Consider the following 18,507-nt stretch of genomic DNA (forward strand, 5'->3'; position numbering starts at 1 on the left):
TCATAATTATAATTACTAATGGAAGGTGTTGTTGATATCAACGGAGTTGAAGTGGCCTTTCTTTTGGAGCTAGAACCTCCCAATGATTTTGCTACTTTAGTAACTTTTTTAGAGGGTTTTTTCAAAAAAGAAGACATGATAATATTGAAATAATAATAGAATTAAGAAATAAATAAATAATTAATAGACTAATTATATAATTAACTAAATTAATAAATAATTAAAAGACTAATTATGTAATTAAGAGAATAATTGCGTAATTAAGTACATAGAGTAAGTAGTGAGAGTAGGAGAAGAGATGAGTTGTAAATGAAAATGATTGAAAGTGATATATATTTATAGTAAAAATCACAACGACTAGTTAACGACTTTTTTTCGAACGGTTCCAATGAACCTGTGGGCCGGTTCACCCGGACCGGTTCCAGTTCCGGTTCCACGGAACCTGTGGTCCGGTTCACCCAGACTGGTTCCGGTTCCGGTTCCATGGAACCTGTGGTCCGGTTCACCCGGACCGGTTCCGGTTCCGACCCGCGGTTCTTAGGTCCGGTTCAAGCAGTTTTTTTCCGGCAGTTTTACGGTTCCGGCAACTTTTTTTCCGGAGGTTTCACGGTTTCGTGGTTCGGGCCGGTTCGAAACACGTCGTGAACGGTTCTGATTCCGGGACGGTTTCAAGCGGTTCGAGACCGGTTCGGTTTCGGGTAACCCGCTCCGTGGCCATCACTACGCGCAGGCTACTCCCCTTGGTTACCTCTGCTGGAGGTCGGGCTCCTAATAATCTGTGTACTTTGTCTTGCCAGCTTTCGAGTTGGCGTCAATCGGTGCACACGGCATGTCCCTGGATGGGAAGCCGTGTAAGCACAGCTACGTCAAGTAATGTGACGGTAGCCTCACCTAGAGGTAGGTGGAAGGTATGAGTCTCCTGGCGCCACCGCTCGACTAAAGTCGTGACTAGCGCCCGATCGACTCTCCCGTACGCGATCAGGTGGAAGTCATACAACCTCGCGAGCTGAAGGTACAGGACGATCCGTGCGTCAATCGCCCACGGTTCTGAATCGGGATGTTTGGTGTATAGGGTCTCCGTGTCGGACACTTAAACGCAAATATTATGTTACCTTAAGGTTAAAGTATTAAGGCATATAAATTCAAAAAGGGTAAATTCAATAACCTGAACATCCCATAGCACACTGCTCCTATGATCCGCCTACATCGTAAGCACACTAGGGTCGAGAGGGCCTGGAACTGCTGGATCCATCTCTGCTGCAATTCAACAATAACTAAGCGTTGTTTATTGTAAAAATAATTAACAAGTACTCAAATTATTTAGTTATGTTATTTATTTGTTTGATAATCTATACGTTTATATACTCAAATACATGTATTGTTTACCTTGACGTGCAAGTTCTAGTGTTGTGACCATCACTACCACACCGTTGACTAGTGTTGCGTCTCCGCGATCCTTTGTCCATTTCGTTTGTGATCCTCCTAGACTTAGGTCTTCCTAGTCCACGAATCTGATCTGGATCGTGTATCACCTCAACACCGGTGTATTGAGGCCATGACCTCTTATCAATCAAAGGCAAGAAAATGGATTCGTATGTGTTGACATAGCTCTGGGTCATGTAGCAGGAGTCCACAAAGCGCTCGTAGGATAAGTGTCGTTTAATACATACGGCAAGAACATGAGAACAAGGTAAGTGATATATGGGTGGTTTGTTAAAAGTGCATTTCATCTCTCTCATATCCACACTTTGTATTTTACCACCCTTGGCGAATCCTCTATTACCACGTCCAGTCTTAACTTGGAAAAGGTCTCATCTATAGTCAAATGCGACGATCTCATGGTAGTTTGCCTTCTTGGTGTTACGGGTGATAATTCTAGTGGTGTGTGAAGTGTACTTATTTCCCCCAATTAGCCACGCGTTTGCATTCTCTCGTCTTTTAACAAAGTAATCATTAACACGATAGAAGGTGAACTTCACAATAGTTATGGGCAAGAAACGTACATCCTTCATCACATTATTGAATAGTTCGGCTAAGTTGGTATTAGTAACACCATACCTATACCCTCCATCATGACATATTGACCATTTACACATATCACCAACTTGATCAATCCAAAAAAGAGCTTCTCGATTAGCAACACCAATGGCCTTCAAACCCTCGATGACCTTATGTGCTTGTCTTTTTTCTGCAGTCCGTCCAAACATCTTCTTCAACTTCACATTACCCATTTGACGATAGAAGTTACTTAACAAATGCCGTAAGTAAAACCTATGATGGGCGTTCGGAGGTTGCCATTCTGGCTCCTCCATGGTTGCTAGAATGCCCGCATGTCTATCGGAAATAACACATAACCCTGGACTATGTATCACATGCTTACGAACACACGCCAATAACCATGACCAGGCGGGTATGCATTCTTTCTCGACCAATGCAAAGGCAAGCGGGAAGATTCCCTTGTTCCCATCTTGGGCAATCGCAGTCAACAACGAATGGTGATACTTACCATACAAATGTGTTCCGTCAATGGCAATAAGGAGTTTGCAATACTTGAATCCCTCAATACTAGGTTGGAAAGCCCAGAACACGTGTTGGAAAGTTCTAATACTTGGACGCACGTACACACCAACATCATTATCTTCCTTAAAGAACCACTCAACTATAGTCCCGGGGTTTGAAACTTGTAGTGCCTTCAAGAAGCGTGGAAGAAGAGGATACGAATCTTCCCATGTACCATTCATAGATGGAGAGAAGGGCTTGCTGTTTAGCACACCATGCCCGCTTATAGGTCACTTCGACACCGAATTGGTCTTTCACCATTTGACGCACAATAGAGACCTTAATTGATGGGTCTTGAGCAACACAATTTCTAATAAGATTGTTAATCACGGAAGATGTCAAATGAATGTGCCCAGCTGACACATTTTCAGTACTTAATACACAACCCCCATGCTTCCCTTTATACGTAACAATCTCCCATGATGGTGAATAGGAGCTCTTCCTAGCCCTAAGCCTCCAACCACACACTAGTGGTAAAAAATGTATTTGCTGCTCAACATTTGCTGTGGTTTTTGTTTATTGGCAGCAAAAAATAGGAAAATGGATCAAGAAAAAAAAAATTCTAATTGCTGCGGTTTTCCAGTTGACCGCAGCAAATCAACCATCACACTTTATTAATTGCTCCTGTTTTTCCTCAATCGCAGCAAATAACTCTTAAAAAGTATATTAATTGCTCCGATTTTAGTTGAGCCGCAGCAAATAACTCTTCATGAAAATGTTAATTGCTCCGATTTTGCTTGAACTGCAGCAAATAACCCTTCACAAAATTTGTAATTGCTCCGGTTTTGTTTTGAACCGCAGCAAATGACCGTTGGACAAAATTTTTTTAAAAACCCGCCAGTTTCTTTTTTCACAAATCCCTTCTCAAATACGTATTATACAGTACTTTTCTTTGTTCCTCATTGAAAAAACGCTTCATCTTCATCTTCATTTACTTCGTTCCTCTTCTTCATCTTCACAAACGTATAAGATTAAGCATCAAGATTTGTATTTGTTTCTTGTGTTCATCTTCATTTTCACAAACGGTCATTTGCTGCTGTTCATCATTCTTGTTGCCGTTTATCTTCACAAAGGGTCATTTACTGCTGTTCATCATTCTTGTTGCTGTTCATCTTCACAAACGGTTTCTGAAGGTAAATTGTTGCTGCTGTTCTTGTTCATCATCAAACTTCGAATTTTCATAAACCCCTACTATTCTTCTACTGTGTTCTTGTTCATCATCATCATCATTCTTCAATCATACTTAATGTGAATGGGATGTACGGGGCATAATGATAATAATAACATACATGATGCCTTAAAAATCACCTCTTTGTTCTAGTTTTTTTACCGTCATTAACCCATAAAAATCAATTAATATCACAAAAATAAAAGACAAAAATTCATCTTCAAAACTCACGAATTTAGTAATTTAGTTAAAAATATGGTTTGTTAATTAATTATTTGTATATTTAGTAATTATTTGTGAATGTGGTTTGTGTGTGGTTTGTAAATTAAGTTTAAATTTGTCATACTTTATGAATGTGTATGTTGTTGTTGTTTTTAAGTTTTAAATTTATCATATATATCATATTTTGTTATATTTTTAAGTAATTTCTTCATTTTATTTATGAATGTGTGTGGTTTTTAAGTTTTAAATTTATCGTAATTTTTTTTCTAGTTTGTAAATTAGGTTTGATTAGGGTTTGTTTATGGTTAAATGAATGAGTTGTTGATATGAATGTTAATTAGTTGTCTAAGTTTATGAATGTGATTTTGTTTTTATTGTTTTTATATGTTGTTAGTATATATAAATATTAATTATGGTTACTACAATAAACATCATTTGGACAGTTTAAAAAACATTGTGTTATTATTTGGGTTAATTAGTGTTAAATGAATGATTATTACTTACTTTTGTGGTTAGTTAGAGTTCATTAAGTATATATGTTTAAAAGTTGTGTATTAATTTTGTTTTGAATCAATTAATCACACTAATTAGGATGACAAACGATCGTTCTTGGATGTATGGAAGCCTTGAATCGTCGGAATATTTTGATGGCGTATTAGAGTTTTGTAGTATTGCGGTTGAACATCAAGTTAGGACGGGGGGAGTTGGTTTTTATTGCCCATGTGTTAGTTGTGGCAATGTATCAAAGGTAGATAGTGTTGATATCCTTAGGGAGCACATACTTCGACGTGGGTTTAGGCCTCAATATCATGTTTGGGTTTGGCATGGTGAGGAGGGAGTTTACAAAGAGAAAAGTGTTGTTGAGGACGTCAATAATGTGGCCGATGTCAATGAGGATGTAGTAGATCATGTTGATGGGTAAGAGACAGATGAAGAGAATGTCGATGAGGATGTGGATCGTGTTGATGAGATGATGGAGGGAGTTGAGGATGAGTTAGGAAAACGTCCTCATGTTTTTGACTTGTTGACAGAGGCTTCTCAAAAGCCTTTGTACCCTGGATGTACAAAGTTCACCAAACTAACAGCAGTGTTGACAATTTTCAACATTAAGTCAAAGTTCAATTGGAGTGACGCTAGTTTCACAATGTTATTAGGTGAGATGCTTCCTGAGGGAAATGAACTTCCAAAGTCGACGTATTATGCCAAAAAGCTCATGTGTCCTTTCGGCTTAGAGTACCAGAAGATTCATGTGTGTCCGAATGATTGTGTGTTGTATCGGAATGAAAACGAGAACTTAGAAGAGTGTCCTAGGTGTGGGTTATCGCGCTACAAGCGTAAAGGGGCTTGGAATGCTAAAGGGCCCCCAGCTAAGGTATTGTGGTATCTTGCAATAATACCTAGATTCAAGCGCTTGTTTTTTATAAAGAAAGATGCGTTAAATATGAGGTGGCATGCAGATAGGGTGAAGAAAGGTCACTTGCTCACACATCCATCTGATTCTCTGGAGTGGAAGAGTATTGATAGGTTGCATAAGACTTTTGGAGATGAGGTTCGTAATTTAAGGCTCGGACTGTGTACGGATGGAATGAACCCATTCGGCAATCTTAGTTCTCAACATAGTACTTGGCCGGTACTTTTAGTGATCTATAATTTGCCACCTTGGTTGTGTATGAAGCGTAAGTACATAATGCTTTCGCTTCTTATCTCGGGTCCTAAACAACCTGGCAATGACATAGATGTGTATCTTGCACCTCTTGTTGAGGATTTGAGAAAGATGTGGGATGAAGGCGTTTTAGTGTTTGATGCATATGCTAATGAGCAGTTCACCTTGCGTGCAATGATTTTATGCACCGTTAATGATTTTCCGGCATATGGCAACTTATCGGGGTACAAGAACAAAGGGAAGAAGCATGCCCAATATGTATCGATGACATGGAATCCACGTGGATTCCTAAGAGCAAACACGTATTCATGCACCATCGAAATTTCCTCCCACGAGACCACCAATATCGTAAGAAGAAGAAGTTGTTCAACGGGGAGGTTGAGGACCATGTAGCTCGTCGACCATTGACCGGTTATGAGGTTTATGAACAGGTTAAGGGAGTTGAGACTGTATTTGGTAAAACAGGGCAAGTGCAAGGGGGTGAAGACCGATTATGGAAAAAAGAATTACTCTTTTGGAAGCTTCCATATTAGAGAGATCTACAGGTTAGGCATTGTCTTGACGTTATGCATATAGAGAAAAATGTATGCGATGCCATACTCGGGACTCTCATGAACATTCCGGGTAAGACAAAGGATGTTAGGGCCGTGCGAGATTAGTTTGAATGTAAGGGTTTTCGTCTGGGGTTGTGGGCACATGTTAAGGTGAGTAAGAAAAGAAATAAAGCTGATGAAGTTGGTGGCAGTAAGAAGAAGATGAGTAATGACAAAGTTTATTTGCCTCCAGCTTGCTACACATTGTCAAAAGCAGAGAAGCGGACATTTTGTGAGTGTTTGTATGGCATTAAGGTTCCGTCTGGGTACTCATCCAACATGAAGAGATTTGTGAGCCTAAATAGTGAGCTGAAGTTGGGAAGCATGAAATCTCACGATTGCCATGTAATGATGCAAGTGTTCTTACCAATTGCAATCCGTGGAATACTGCCAAAATATGTGAGATATGCTATTACCGAGCTATGTTCGTTCTTCAACATAATTTGTAGTAAAGTTCTTGATCCCTTTAAACTTGATGCACTTCAACTCGACGTGATTGTAACTTTATGCAAGTTTGAGATGTATTTTCCACCTTTTTTCTTTGACATAATGGTTCATCTTATTGTCCATCTCGTTCGTGAGATCAAGTTTTTCGGTCCAGTTTTTTTAAGGTGGTGTTATCCTTTTGAAAGACACATGGGTGTTTTACAGAACAAGGTGAGGAATCCAGCACAACCCGAGGGGAATATGATTCAAGGCACTATGAGCAATGAGATTAGTAACTTTATAGCCGAGTATTTGGCTATGGAAAAGCCTATTGGACTTCCTACCTCTAGACATGAAGGAAGGCTTGAGGGAAAAGGAACAATTGGCTCCAAATCGGTCACACCTCCTCGAGAAAGCCTTCTACAAGCACACTTGTATGTGTTGCATCGTATTCCGGAAGTTCATCCTTTTTTGAGTGAGCATTTTGATATATTGCGTGCAAAGCATCCTTCTAAAGGGGATAGGGCATTGATGCAGTTGCATAACAAGACGTTTATTAATTGGTTTCATAATCGAGTAATATGCGAAAAACTCAAGGGTGTATCCGAAATTTTTAAGTGGTTAACTTTTGGTCTTCGCGATGATGTCAACAAATATGAGGGTTACGATGTTAATGGCTTCACATTTTGGACTGAGGGTCAAGCCAAGAAGTCATCGTATCTACAGAATAGTGGGGTTTCTATTTTGGCGTCATCTACATTTCACGCGAGTGCGAAGGATCAAGCGCCGGTTGATGCTAAATTGGTATACTACGGGCGGGTACATGAAATATGGGAGCTTGACTACTCTACTTTCAATATTGGTTCTTTCAAATGTAAGTGGGTAGATAATAATCGACCATGCATAAAAAATGACGACCCTTGTGGATTCTCTCTTGTAGACTTAGCTCGTTTGCGTGATAGTGAGGAGTCATTCATACTAGCCACACAAGCCAAGCAAGTATTCTACATTGTAGACCCGTTTGATAAAAAATGGTCTATTGTTGTACCGGGAAAAAGAAGCATCCTTGGTATAGGTGATGTTGAGGATGAGGAAGAATATGAAGCTTTTGAAGACTCTCCTCCCTTTATCAATCCAAAATCAGTGGATCAAGATGATGTAGATGATGTAGATGTTGGTTATATGCGTGTAGATCACACGGAAGGAATACATTTGAATTAAGTGATACACAAGGTATGAATTTAAAGCTTTTTAAAGTTTTTTTGGCACTTGGTTTGTTTTGCATGAAACTTTGCACATAACACTATTTGTTATATATTATTGTGTTGAACGTATTAGAATTGTAAATCATAGTCATATTCTTAATATTACTTAGCTTATGTTCTCATATATTTCTATTCATACTCTTTCAGGTACTGATATACAATGCATCTATTCAGAGACGAAATTGTCCCCAAGATTGAGACATCGGATAATGAGCATCGTAGTTATGACAGCGAAGAGGACCAAATTGTGAGATACGAGCGTATGGCTGAAGACGCTCCACCGATTGACAATGATTTTGAGACTGAAGACGCCCCACCAATGGATGCTCCCACTACCAGTAAGAAAAGAAAAGGGCGAGGTCCTACGAAAAATCTCAAAGTCACAGAACCCATGCATTTAGAATACAATGCATTGGGTCAACCCTGCGGAAAATGGCGTAGGCAATATGAAAAACAAGTGGGTCTATGTATCCGCAAGCTTTCCATATTGCACGCGTGGAACGAGGTTCCAGAGGGTTTGAAGAACTCTCTATGGAATGATACTATGGTAAGCAACTTTACTATTTTTACTCATTTAGTTTCATTTTAAAATTAATTTGATTGATAGTAATAAATATAAATGAGCTCTTTTTCATGTCTACATGAGGTGATGTTCATTATCTTACAAGTTAGGCATTGTTGTTTAATTGTTTTAATAACCGAATTACTAACAAAATTTTCCTATTTGTGAGTTTAGTGCGGCTTACGAGGAGCTAAATTCTTGCGAACCTCCAATAAAAATTGGATGATTTTGTCATGAGTCGATTTCGGTAGTAAATGTGTAAATGATCCAGATGACGTCAGAGAATACATTCAGACTGCTTTGACTAATTTCCTTGCATCTAAACACATGTTCATTTTGGCTCCATATATGGAAGAGTAAGTTTTATTTTTGAAATTGAACTTATCTTTTGATTTTTAAAGTCACCTATTCTCTAATTTGTTGATTTTAAATTTACGTTTGTAGTTTGCATTGGATACTTTTGGTCATATGTCCTTTAACGAACACTGTGCACGTCTTCGACTCATTACAAAAACCTCAAAGCCCGCCTCGCAACACAAAATTCAAAGCGTTGTTGAATGCGTACGTAAAATTAATTATCTTACCAATTTGATTTAATTAAGTGTTATATAGATATATAAATAGTTTTACTTTTCCCATGCGTTTCAGCGCAATGAAAAAAGTGCGTGGACAAATGAAATCTACATCCAGAGCCACATTTCCAAAATGGACAACAATAAAGGTACACAAATTCGATTTTATGCATTTTTAACCGTTTTTGTCAATTTCGCGCGTAAAGTAGTTCAAACTTGGTTTGTTATGCACGAAACTTGGCACACAACACTATTTGGTATATATTATTGTGTTGAAGTTTTTAGAATTGAAAATCTTAGTCATATGCTAGAAATTACGTGTTAAGTTGCGATTTTATGCGTTTTTAACCGTTTTTAACACTTTTGCGCATAAAGTAGCTCAAACTTGGTTTTGATGCGAAACCAGGGCTGATTAAGGCCTTGGTTATGCAAGGATTAAAGTTGTGTGGAAGCTGGTATTAATGACATAGAAAAAAACTACAAATGATCATGAAAAGAACACGAAACAACCACAAACACTTAGACAATTCTGATCTAGCAAACTGTCGAGCAGCCCTCCTTCACCTCAGCTTCTAGGAGTCCACAGGGATTGTTAGAATGGTTTTAGAACCTTGATAGCTAGATCCAAGTACCAAGATTCCATTTCCACTTTAGCCTAGGTCCTAGATGCATAGGTTTAGTCTCCACGTGTCGTGCAAGGTGGTCTGGTCACTAGTTTGCTGCTGTGTCGTGAGGTTTGTATGCAGCCTTGTGTGGGCTACGATCCTTTGGTATCTTTATTTCATACAACCACATTTGTATCAGATTTGCACGAAACTTTGCACACAACCCTCTTTGTTATATATTATTGTGTTGAAGTGGATAGAATTGAAAATCATAGTCATATGCTAGAAATTACGTGTTAAGTTGCGATTTTATGCATTTTTAAGCGTTTTTGTCAATTTCGCGCGTAAAGTACAAACTTGGCTAGTTATGCACGAAACTTGGCACACAACACTATTTGGTATATATTATTGTGTTGAAGTGGTTAGAATTGAAAATCATAGTCATATGTTAGAAATTACGTGTTAAGTTGCGATTTTATGCGTTTTTAAGCGTTTTTGTCAATTTCGCGCGTAAAGTAGCTCAAACTTGGTTTGTTATGCACGAAACTTGGCACACAACACTATTTGGTATATATTATTGTGTTGAAGTTGTTAGAATTGAAAATCTTAGTCATATGCTAGAAATTACGTGTTAAGTTGCAATTTTATGCGTTTTTAACCGTTTTTAACACTTTTGCGAATAAAGTAGCTCAAACTTGGTTTTGATGCGAAACCAGGGCTGATTAAGGCCTTGGTTATGTAAGGATAATGTTGTGTGGAAGCTGGTATTAATGACATAGAAAATAAACTACAAATGATCATGAAAAGAACACGAAACAACCACAAACACTTAGACAATTCTGATCTAGCAAACTGTCGAGCAGCCCTCCTTCACCTCAGCTTCTAGGAGTCCACGGGGATTGTTAGAATGGTTTTAGAACCTTGATAGCTAGATCCAAGTACCAAGATTCCATTTCCACTTTAGCCTAGGTCTTGGATGCATAGGTTTAGTCTCCACGTGTCGTGCAAGGTGGTCTGGTCACTAGTTTGCTGCTGTGTCGTGAGGTTTATATGCAGCCTTGTGTGGGCTACAATCCTTTGGTATCTTCATTTCATACAACCACATTTGTATCAGATTTGCACGAAACTTTGCACACAACCCTCTTTGTTCTATATTATTGTGTTGAAGTGGATAGAATTGAAAATCATAGTCATATATTAGAAATTACGTGTTAAGTTGCGATTTTATGCATTTTTAAGCGTTTTTGTCAATTTCGCGCGTAAAGTAGGTCAAACTTGGCTTGTTATGCACGAAACTTGGCACACAACACTATTTGGTATATATTATTGTGTTGAAGTGGTTAGAATTGAAAATCATAGTCATATGTTAGAAATTACGTGTTAAGTTGCGATTTTATGCGTTTTTAAGCGTTTTTGTCAATTTCGCGCGTAAAGTAGCTCAAACTTGGTTTGTTATGCACGAAACTTGGTACACAACACTATTTGGTATATATTATTGTGTTGAAGTGGTGAGAATTGAAAATAATAGTCATATGCTAGAAATTACGTGTTAAGTTGCGATTTTATGCGTTTTTAACCGTTTTTGGCACTTTCGCGCGTAAAGCAGCTCAAACTTGGTTTGTTTTGCACGAAACTCTGCACACAACACTATTTGGTATATACTATTGTATTGAAGTGGTTAGAATTGAAAATAGTAGTCATATGCTAGAAATTACGTGTTAAGTTGTGATTTTATGCGTTTTTAACCGTTTTTGACACTAACATCTATTTTCTCTTAGTGCTTTCAACAACCTTTTTCTTCCATTGAATGCGGCTACTGCGCGCTGAAGTACATGGACGATATTATAAAAACCGTGAGGGAGTTTGGAGTCGAAAATATAGATGCCGTAAGTATTTGTTATGTTCTTAAATAATTATTGGTAAAATCTAATGTTTATATATTAATCTTTTATTTTTATATTATATTATAGGTTTTAAACAATATTACGAGGGAAACACGCCCTTTGAGAAGTGGAGAGATGCGCGAATTAAAAGACAAGATTGCCGCGTATCTTGCTAATATTTGTCTTTGATAAATTGTAATTAGTATATATAGATTATTTTTTAGCACTTTAATGTATATTATATATATATATATATATATATATATATATATATATATATATATATATATATATATATATATATATATATATATATATATATATATATATATATATATATATATATATATATATATATATATATATATATGTACATACATAATAGTATATTATATATACGAGTGAGAGTTTATTATTAAAAAGAGATCATTGTTGATTATCTGTGATTATCATTGGATTAATCACTGTTATTACATTGTATTGTTATTGGATTATTATAAGGATAAAACGAAAAAAGAAAAAAAAAATAGAAGTATTTGCTGCGGTCAGAGGCAAAACCGCAGCAAATAATGCCCACTTATTTGCTGCGGTTTTGCCTCTGACCGCAGCAAATACTCCTCCTTATTTGCTGCGGTCTTGTGTTGACCGCAACAAAGAATGCCCTTTTTTGCTGCGGTTTTGAACTGCAGCATTTAAAGTAGGACATTTGCTGCTATCACTATTGCTGGGGGCCAAAGCCGCAGCAAAAAACAGCCAAAAAACCGCAGCAAACGAGGTTTTTTCCACTAGTGACACCCTCTCTTATACTTCCAGGTGAGCACGGTTCGATTTAAAGTCTCAATTCGGTACTCAACGTTCCTACGAATATGATACAATCTATTCCAACAAGGAATCCTTGTTATCGAACATCATACCCTTTTGAAACTCTCCTTCATCGGTGTAGGTTGTATCACAATCCCAAGACCTCCAAGAGTTGTCCTCAATGTGTTCATCTAAAGGGGGAACTATTGCATAGGGTGTAGGAGCAATGATTGTTGGAATGTTGCCTAAGCTCATGTCATTAGCTAGAGCTTCCTCGTCAACACCCACAACGTCCTCAGAAGGAGCTTCTACGAATTCATTACTCTCACTATTAACAATACCCCACGGCTCATTTGTATCTTCTAAGTTAAAAGTATGATCATTTGTGACTTGAAATTGAAGTTGATTGGGTTCATTAGAAGGATAAGAGGAAGATGGCATAAAGGGATTTTGGGTTTCTTGGGTAGGGAAGGGCGTATGAGAAGGAGCAGAAGAAGTTATATTCATGAATGCATTTGTTTCTACAACATTGATATGTTTATTCCCTAGGGGTACCTCTTCTACATATAACTCTAAAGAAAGAGTAGGGGTAGACCTTAAATACTCCCACATTGCATTTATAGCCTCCTCATCCTCAACCGGAAAAGCTAACAAGTCTCCGCTCAGATTGTACTTAAAACTTAAATTAACAGTACTTTTTGTAGTGTCAATGCCAATCTTAGAGCATATAAAATGTTTGAATTCATTCAAATCCATGTATGAGTTGCATGCAAACTGTTTACGTCTACCCCCAGCATAATTAACGTTGTTACTAGTTGGTCGAATTGAACCATTCCAAAAGCATACAACAGTCACACGAAATGAATCCATTTCTACAACAATGCATACAAAATCAACATCACTATCAGGTTCATAAATATATGACCACTATAGAATTTAAATTCAACAGCAAATTTACGAACAAACAACCACATTATGAAGATCAAGGTAAATAACAACTACATTCGACATATTCGTAGAGTTTAAGTGTAAATGACCACTATACATGACTTACATTTTAAAATCAACACCAAATAAAAAAAATTATAATAAAAACGTACCTCAATAAGTTGTAGATCAACAAGAATTAGTAAATTGCAAGTTTATGAACCTACATTAACGTGAAGGTTGATTAAAATTCAGTAAACCCTAATATTTCGAAAATGGAAAAAAAACACAAAAAAAAAAAGTACCATAGGTTGATGTAGAAAGATGACAGAACTAATTAGTGGTATAAACTTGGAATTTGATGAGTTTAGTTGAAGGATTGAATTTGATTTTAATGGTGGAAAGAAGAAGGAGATCTCGTAGGTTCATTGAGGAAAAGAAAAACGCGTGAACTGAAATGGGAGAAGGAAAATGGAAAATTATAAAAGCCATTAGTCGCTGTTACTAACAGCGACTTAAGGAGTTGGTCAACTCCTTAAGTCGCTGTTAGTAACAGCGACTTACGCTTTTTAATTTTTTTTTGTTCTTTCGCTGTTAGTAACAGCGACTTAAATCGAGTGTTGGCCTCTTAGGTTTTGATGATGACTTCACTCTTAAATAAACAAACATGTTTTAGAGATTGTCTTGTAGGTAAATATCCGATTTTGTTAAAATCGTTGATGAAGCCTATGACTTGGTTCGTGGAAGTTGTACATGTCTTAGAATATCCAAAAAGTTAGATAAATGCTTAGGATGTTAAAAGTAGACAGGCGGTCTACTGTTCCCAAAGTTGACAATCTGACAGAAGTTGTAGATGGAGACAGTACACTGTTCCCACGTCGCAGGTCTGAAGAAAACATCGGCTGAAAAATTGCAAATAAATTATTTTCTGTTTTTAAGTTGATGTAACGATTAAGAGTTAAATTAATTGCTTAATTAATTAATAAATTGGTTGGCAAAACTATTTTTAGGTTATCTAAAAATACCCTAAGATTTATTCTTTTTGAGAAAAAGATCTCCTTTTAATTAGGATTTTTTGTTTTAACTCCTATGCTATTTTTAGCTTGAAGGAACCGTTTTACACCTTTAGCAAATGGTAACCGGAGTCTATTTTTGGCATACCACTACCTTTCTTTTGCCTAAGGTAACTGACGGCTGTTTCCACTATAAATAGGAGGGACTATACTCAAACCGAATAGTATTCGAGAGTGTCTATAAAGGGGGATCTATTAAGAAAAATATTTTTAGCTATCTAATACCAATTAATTTATTACATTTTTCTTAAAGCAATTATTTAATTTTTATCCTCTTGAGAATTTGGCCTTGTAAGGGTATTTGTGTGTTTTGTTGTAACTAGACTTGAGGGAAGTCTAAGGGAATAGAGAAGCTTCAAGAGAAGCGTGAGAAGAGAAAGAGAAGGAGAAAGAGAAGAGAAAGAGAAATAGGCCTAGAATAGAGAAGCTTCAAGTGAAGTAAATTGTTTTGTGTGATTGTAATTGATTGCCTAAAACATAGTGAGAATTTGGAAATCCCGGGGGGTCGTGGTTTTTCCTTCTTATTAGGCCAAGAGGGTTTCCACGTAAAATCTTTGTCTCCTTTTATCTTTTTCATTTTATGTTTAAGTCCTATTTTATTATAATTCCACAAAATTAGGGGCAAAAATCTTAATCTTAATACACAACAATTCACCCCCCCCCCCCCCCCCTCTTGTTGCATTCGATCATCTATTTGGATTTCTACACCGAGGCTAGGTTTGGATGTACGGACGCCTATTTTGGGAATTAAGTTTTCACGAAGCTTATTTTTGGAATTAAGTTGTTAAATAATCTTATTTTATTCAAATTTTTGGACATGAGGTGTATTGAACCGTAGAATGGGTTGGACAGGGAAATTTGGAGGAAGTGGCATGTCATTAGATTCATCATTAGAAGTTGTAATATGTTGAATGACATAGGGAGTATGTAACTTTGCAAAAGGAAAGGAATTCTCATCAAAAATTACATTTTTACAAATGATAATTTTACGAGAGGATAAATCATAGCATTTGTAGCCACGATGATTTGGGGGAAATTCCAAAAACACACACTGAGTAGATTTGGGTTGCAATTTATTAGTAGTTGTAGATGGGAAAAGGGGATAACACAAACACCCAAAAACTCGTAAATGAGAATAAGAAGGTTGTCTTTTATGAAGAATTCCCAGAGGAGATTTATTACTCAAAAGTTTACTCGGAAGAATATTTAGAAAGTAGGTTGCCATTTGTAAAGCATGATGAGGACAAGAGAGCCAAAAAGACATGCCATGTTTTTTTCAAAATTCCCAAAAAGTACCATTATCAAACTCCCTCCCATTATCACAATGTATGTTTTTAACATTTCGTTCAAATTGGGTGAATGTGAGTTTTAAAAACCAAGAATGTGTCATATACATCAGATTTTCTGGCTAAAGGAAAGGTCCATAAAGAATTGGAATAATCATCAACTAATAAAAGATAATAACAATGTCCTGCTGTACTTAAGATGGGAGATGACCAAAGATCACTATGTAATATATCAAATGGAAAAGTTGTATTAGAAAGTGAAGAAACTAATGGTAATTTCACATGGTTTCCTAAAACACATGAACCACAAATACTAGAACTTGAAAGTCTATTACAATTAATATTTTTATTGTGCCTAAGAGCATCTAAAATAGGCGCACCCGGATGACCCAAACGATTATGCCAAATTTTAGGAGAAATAGTGGCAAAAGTTGAGGTAGCTTGATTGTTGATTGGAGTAGTAATTGGGTAAGGATCGCCCCGGCACAAGCTTTAAACGTGTCTTCTGCATTTTGGCAGCAAGCTTTTCCATGGGGATATGGTTGGCCCATTCCTCCTTGCCCTTACCCAACTCAATCATGGCAAAGTCTGGGACTCCAAATCAGCAGGCATGAATTTTAGGCTCAAGACCACAAAAACAGTAAGCCTACATGGCTTCTGGACAACAACAACAAGTTGGTTCGTCAGCTCCTACCGATATTCAAGCTACGATGCATACTATGTCCCTTAATCCGCCTGATCCTTCGTGGTACATGGACACCTGGGCTACTTCTCATATGACTTCTTCTTCATGTAACTTCAAGCTTATTTTAATTTGAGTACTCATCCAAATAATAATATCATTATTGGAAATGGACATAAAATTCCTATTCTTGGTTACGGTCATACTTATTTTCCTTCCTCTAGCCCAAACCTTTATTTAAATAATGTCCTTCATGCTACTAAAATCATAAAAAAATCTCATCTCTGTTAGAAAATTCACTACTGATAATTCCGTAACTGTTGAATTTGATCCTTTTGGATTTTTGGTGAAGGATTTTCCGACGGGGAAGCCAATCATGAGGTGTGATAGCCAAGGCAACCTTAACCCAATTACTACTCCAATTAACAATCTAGAAACCTCAACTTTTGCTGCTATTTCTCCTAAAATTTGGCATGATCGTTTGGGTCATCCGGGTTCTCCTATTTTAGATGCTCTTAGGCACAATAAAAATATTAATTGTAATAGACTTTCAAGTTCTAGTATTTGGGGTTCGTGTGTTTTAGGAGAACATGTGAAATTACCATTTGTTTCTTCACTTTCTAATACAACTTCGCCATTTAATATATTACATAGTGATCTTTGGTCATCTTCCATCTTAAGTACAACAAGACATCGTTATTATCTTTTATTACGGTTGTTGTGATTAGTGTGACTTGAGTGCACATTTGATGAGGTGCATTCATGTGTGACCTTTGGGATGGAATCCCATGAATGTGTTAATGTGGGTGTATTAAGTTAAGTTTTGATGATTGATTTATGATGGTGATTAAGTGTGGATTAATAAGGTAATGAAGTGTGAGAGTTATGACACTTAATGAAGAAGTGGAAAGGTTGATTCAAGATGCTCTACTAAGTAAGTCGAGCAATACTGTCAGAAGCCTCTAAAGAGCCGCTCGACCAGCTCGCTCGATCGAGCGAGCTCCAGGTTGGGTTGAGCGAGCAGACAGAATGCAACCAGAAGCTTCTTGAAGTCCGCTCGACCAAGTCGCTCGACCGAGCGAACCCCTGTTTTGGTCGAGCGAAGTCTCTGATACTCCAGAATGTTGTTTTATGACTCTTCATGTACTTAGGGATGTTTCATTGTCATTTAATCATAGCTTTAATGTACTTAATGTAACTTAGTGTGATCTCTCCTATAAATAGAGAGCTCTCAATCACATTGTAATCATCCACAAATACACCCCAAGCCAAACACTAGCCTATATCTCTTCTCTATTGTAATTCTCCATATTTGAGAGTTCATTGAACTCCTTTTGATATTATAAGAGATACTATACACCGGAGGACGTAGCCTTAGTTGGGTGAACCTCGTTAAATCTTTGTGTCGTTTTATTGCTTTATTTTCTCCTACAAACATCGATATTATTGATAGCGTAATTTGTTTGTCACTAAAATCTCATACACTCGATCTTGGTAATATTTGAGTTTGAAACACATTGTTCAAACTCTAATACATCGTCGTTTTCAACTGTGATAATGTAAGTGCTACTTATTTATCGGGTAATCCAGTACAACACCAGCGTACAAAACATATTGAAATGGATATCCACTTTGTTCGAGAGAAGGTTGCTCGTGGACAGGTTCGTGTTTTACATGTTCCATCTCGTTATCAAATAACAGACATTTTTACAAAGGGTCTTCCACGTGTCTTGTTCGAAGAATTTCGAGACAATCTTAGTGTCCATAAACCTTCCAATTCGATTGTGGGGGTGTGTTAAATATAGTAAATATAATGTGATTATATTATAGTATATTAAGTTAGGTAGGAATATTTATTCATGCCTAAATCATAGCCTTTTGATAGAATATAGTATATTATTGATTCCTAGTCTAGAGCCGACAATCACGCTCAAGGATTGTCTTGCTTCTAAACTCCATTGTATATAAGGATGAACGTAATGAAGAGAAAAGCAAGGACAATATTCTTTCAATAAGAACGTGGTAAATGTGCCAGTTTTCAAAATATCAGTTAGTTTTATTGTTCAAATATTATTAAATTTAAATTATTAATTGTTTATCTATTGTAGTATTTGAGTATATCTGATTTGATGTTATAATTTAGAAGAAAAACAACAAATAAAGTAATCTTTTCCGACAATACTACAATTCAATGGTAGAGTCATTTTACAAGTGAGATCG

The 18,507-nt window shown here is 36.9% G+C and overlaps 1 protein-coding gene across 1 annotated transcript; it reads right to left on the minus strand.

The window, feature by feature from the left end:
- Nucleotides 1–768: 768 nt before the first annotated feature.
- Nucleotides 769–1,739, minus strand: LOC130802586 (uncharacterized). Its single transcript, XM_057666597.1, has 2 exons — nucleotides 1,387–1,739; nucleotides 769–835 (listed from the first exon to the last, which is right to left on the minus strand). Exons 1-2 carry the CDS (start codon nucleotides 1,737–1,739, stop codon nucleotides 769–771), a joined length of 420 nt encoding a protein of 139 aa, XP_057522580.1.
- Between the last annotated feature and the right edge of the window lie 16,768 nt (nucleotides 1,740–18,507).

Source organism: Amaranthus tricolor, chromosome 16 (assembly GCF_026212465.1).
Source record: "Amaranthus tricolor cultivar Red isolate AtriRed21 chromosome 16, ASM2621246v1, whole genome shotgun sequence".
Classification (NCBI taxonomy): Eukaryota; Viridiplantae; Streptophyta; class Magnoliopsida; order Caryophyllales; family Amaranthaceae; genus Amaranthus; species Amaranthus tricolor.

Excerpts from the sequence above, each read along its gene's own strand:
- LOC130802586 (XM_057666597.1), bottom strand. The coding sequence starts at position 1,739 with ATGAGAGAGATGAAATGCACTTTTAACAAACCACCCATATATCACTTA. Across the intron at positions 836-1,386 it reads ACTAGAACTTGCACGTCAAG|GGACATGCCGTGTGCACCGA; the intron begins GTAAACAATACA and ends CTTCCCATCCAG.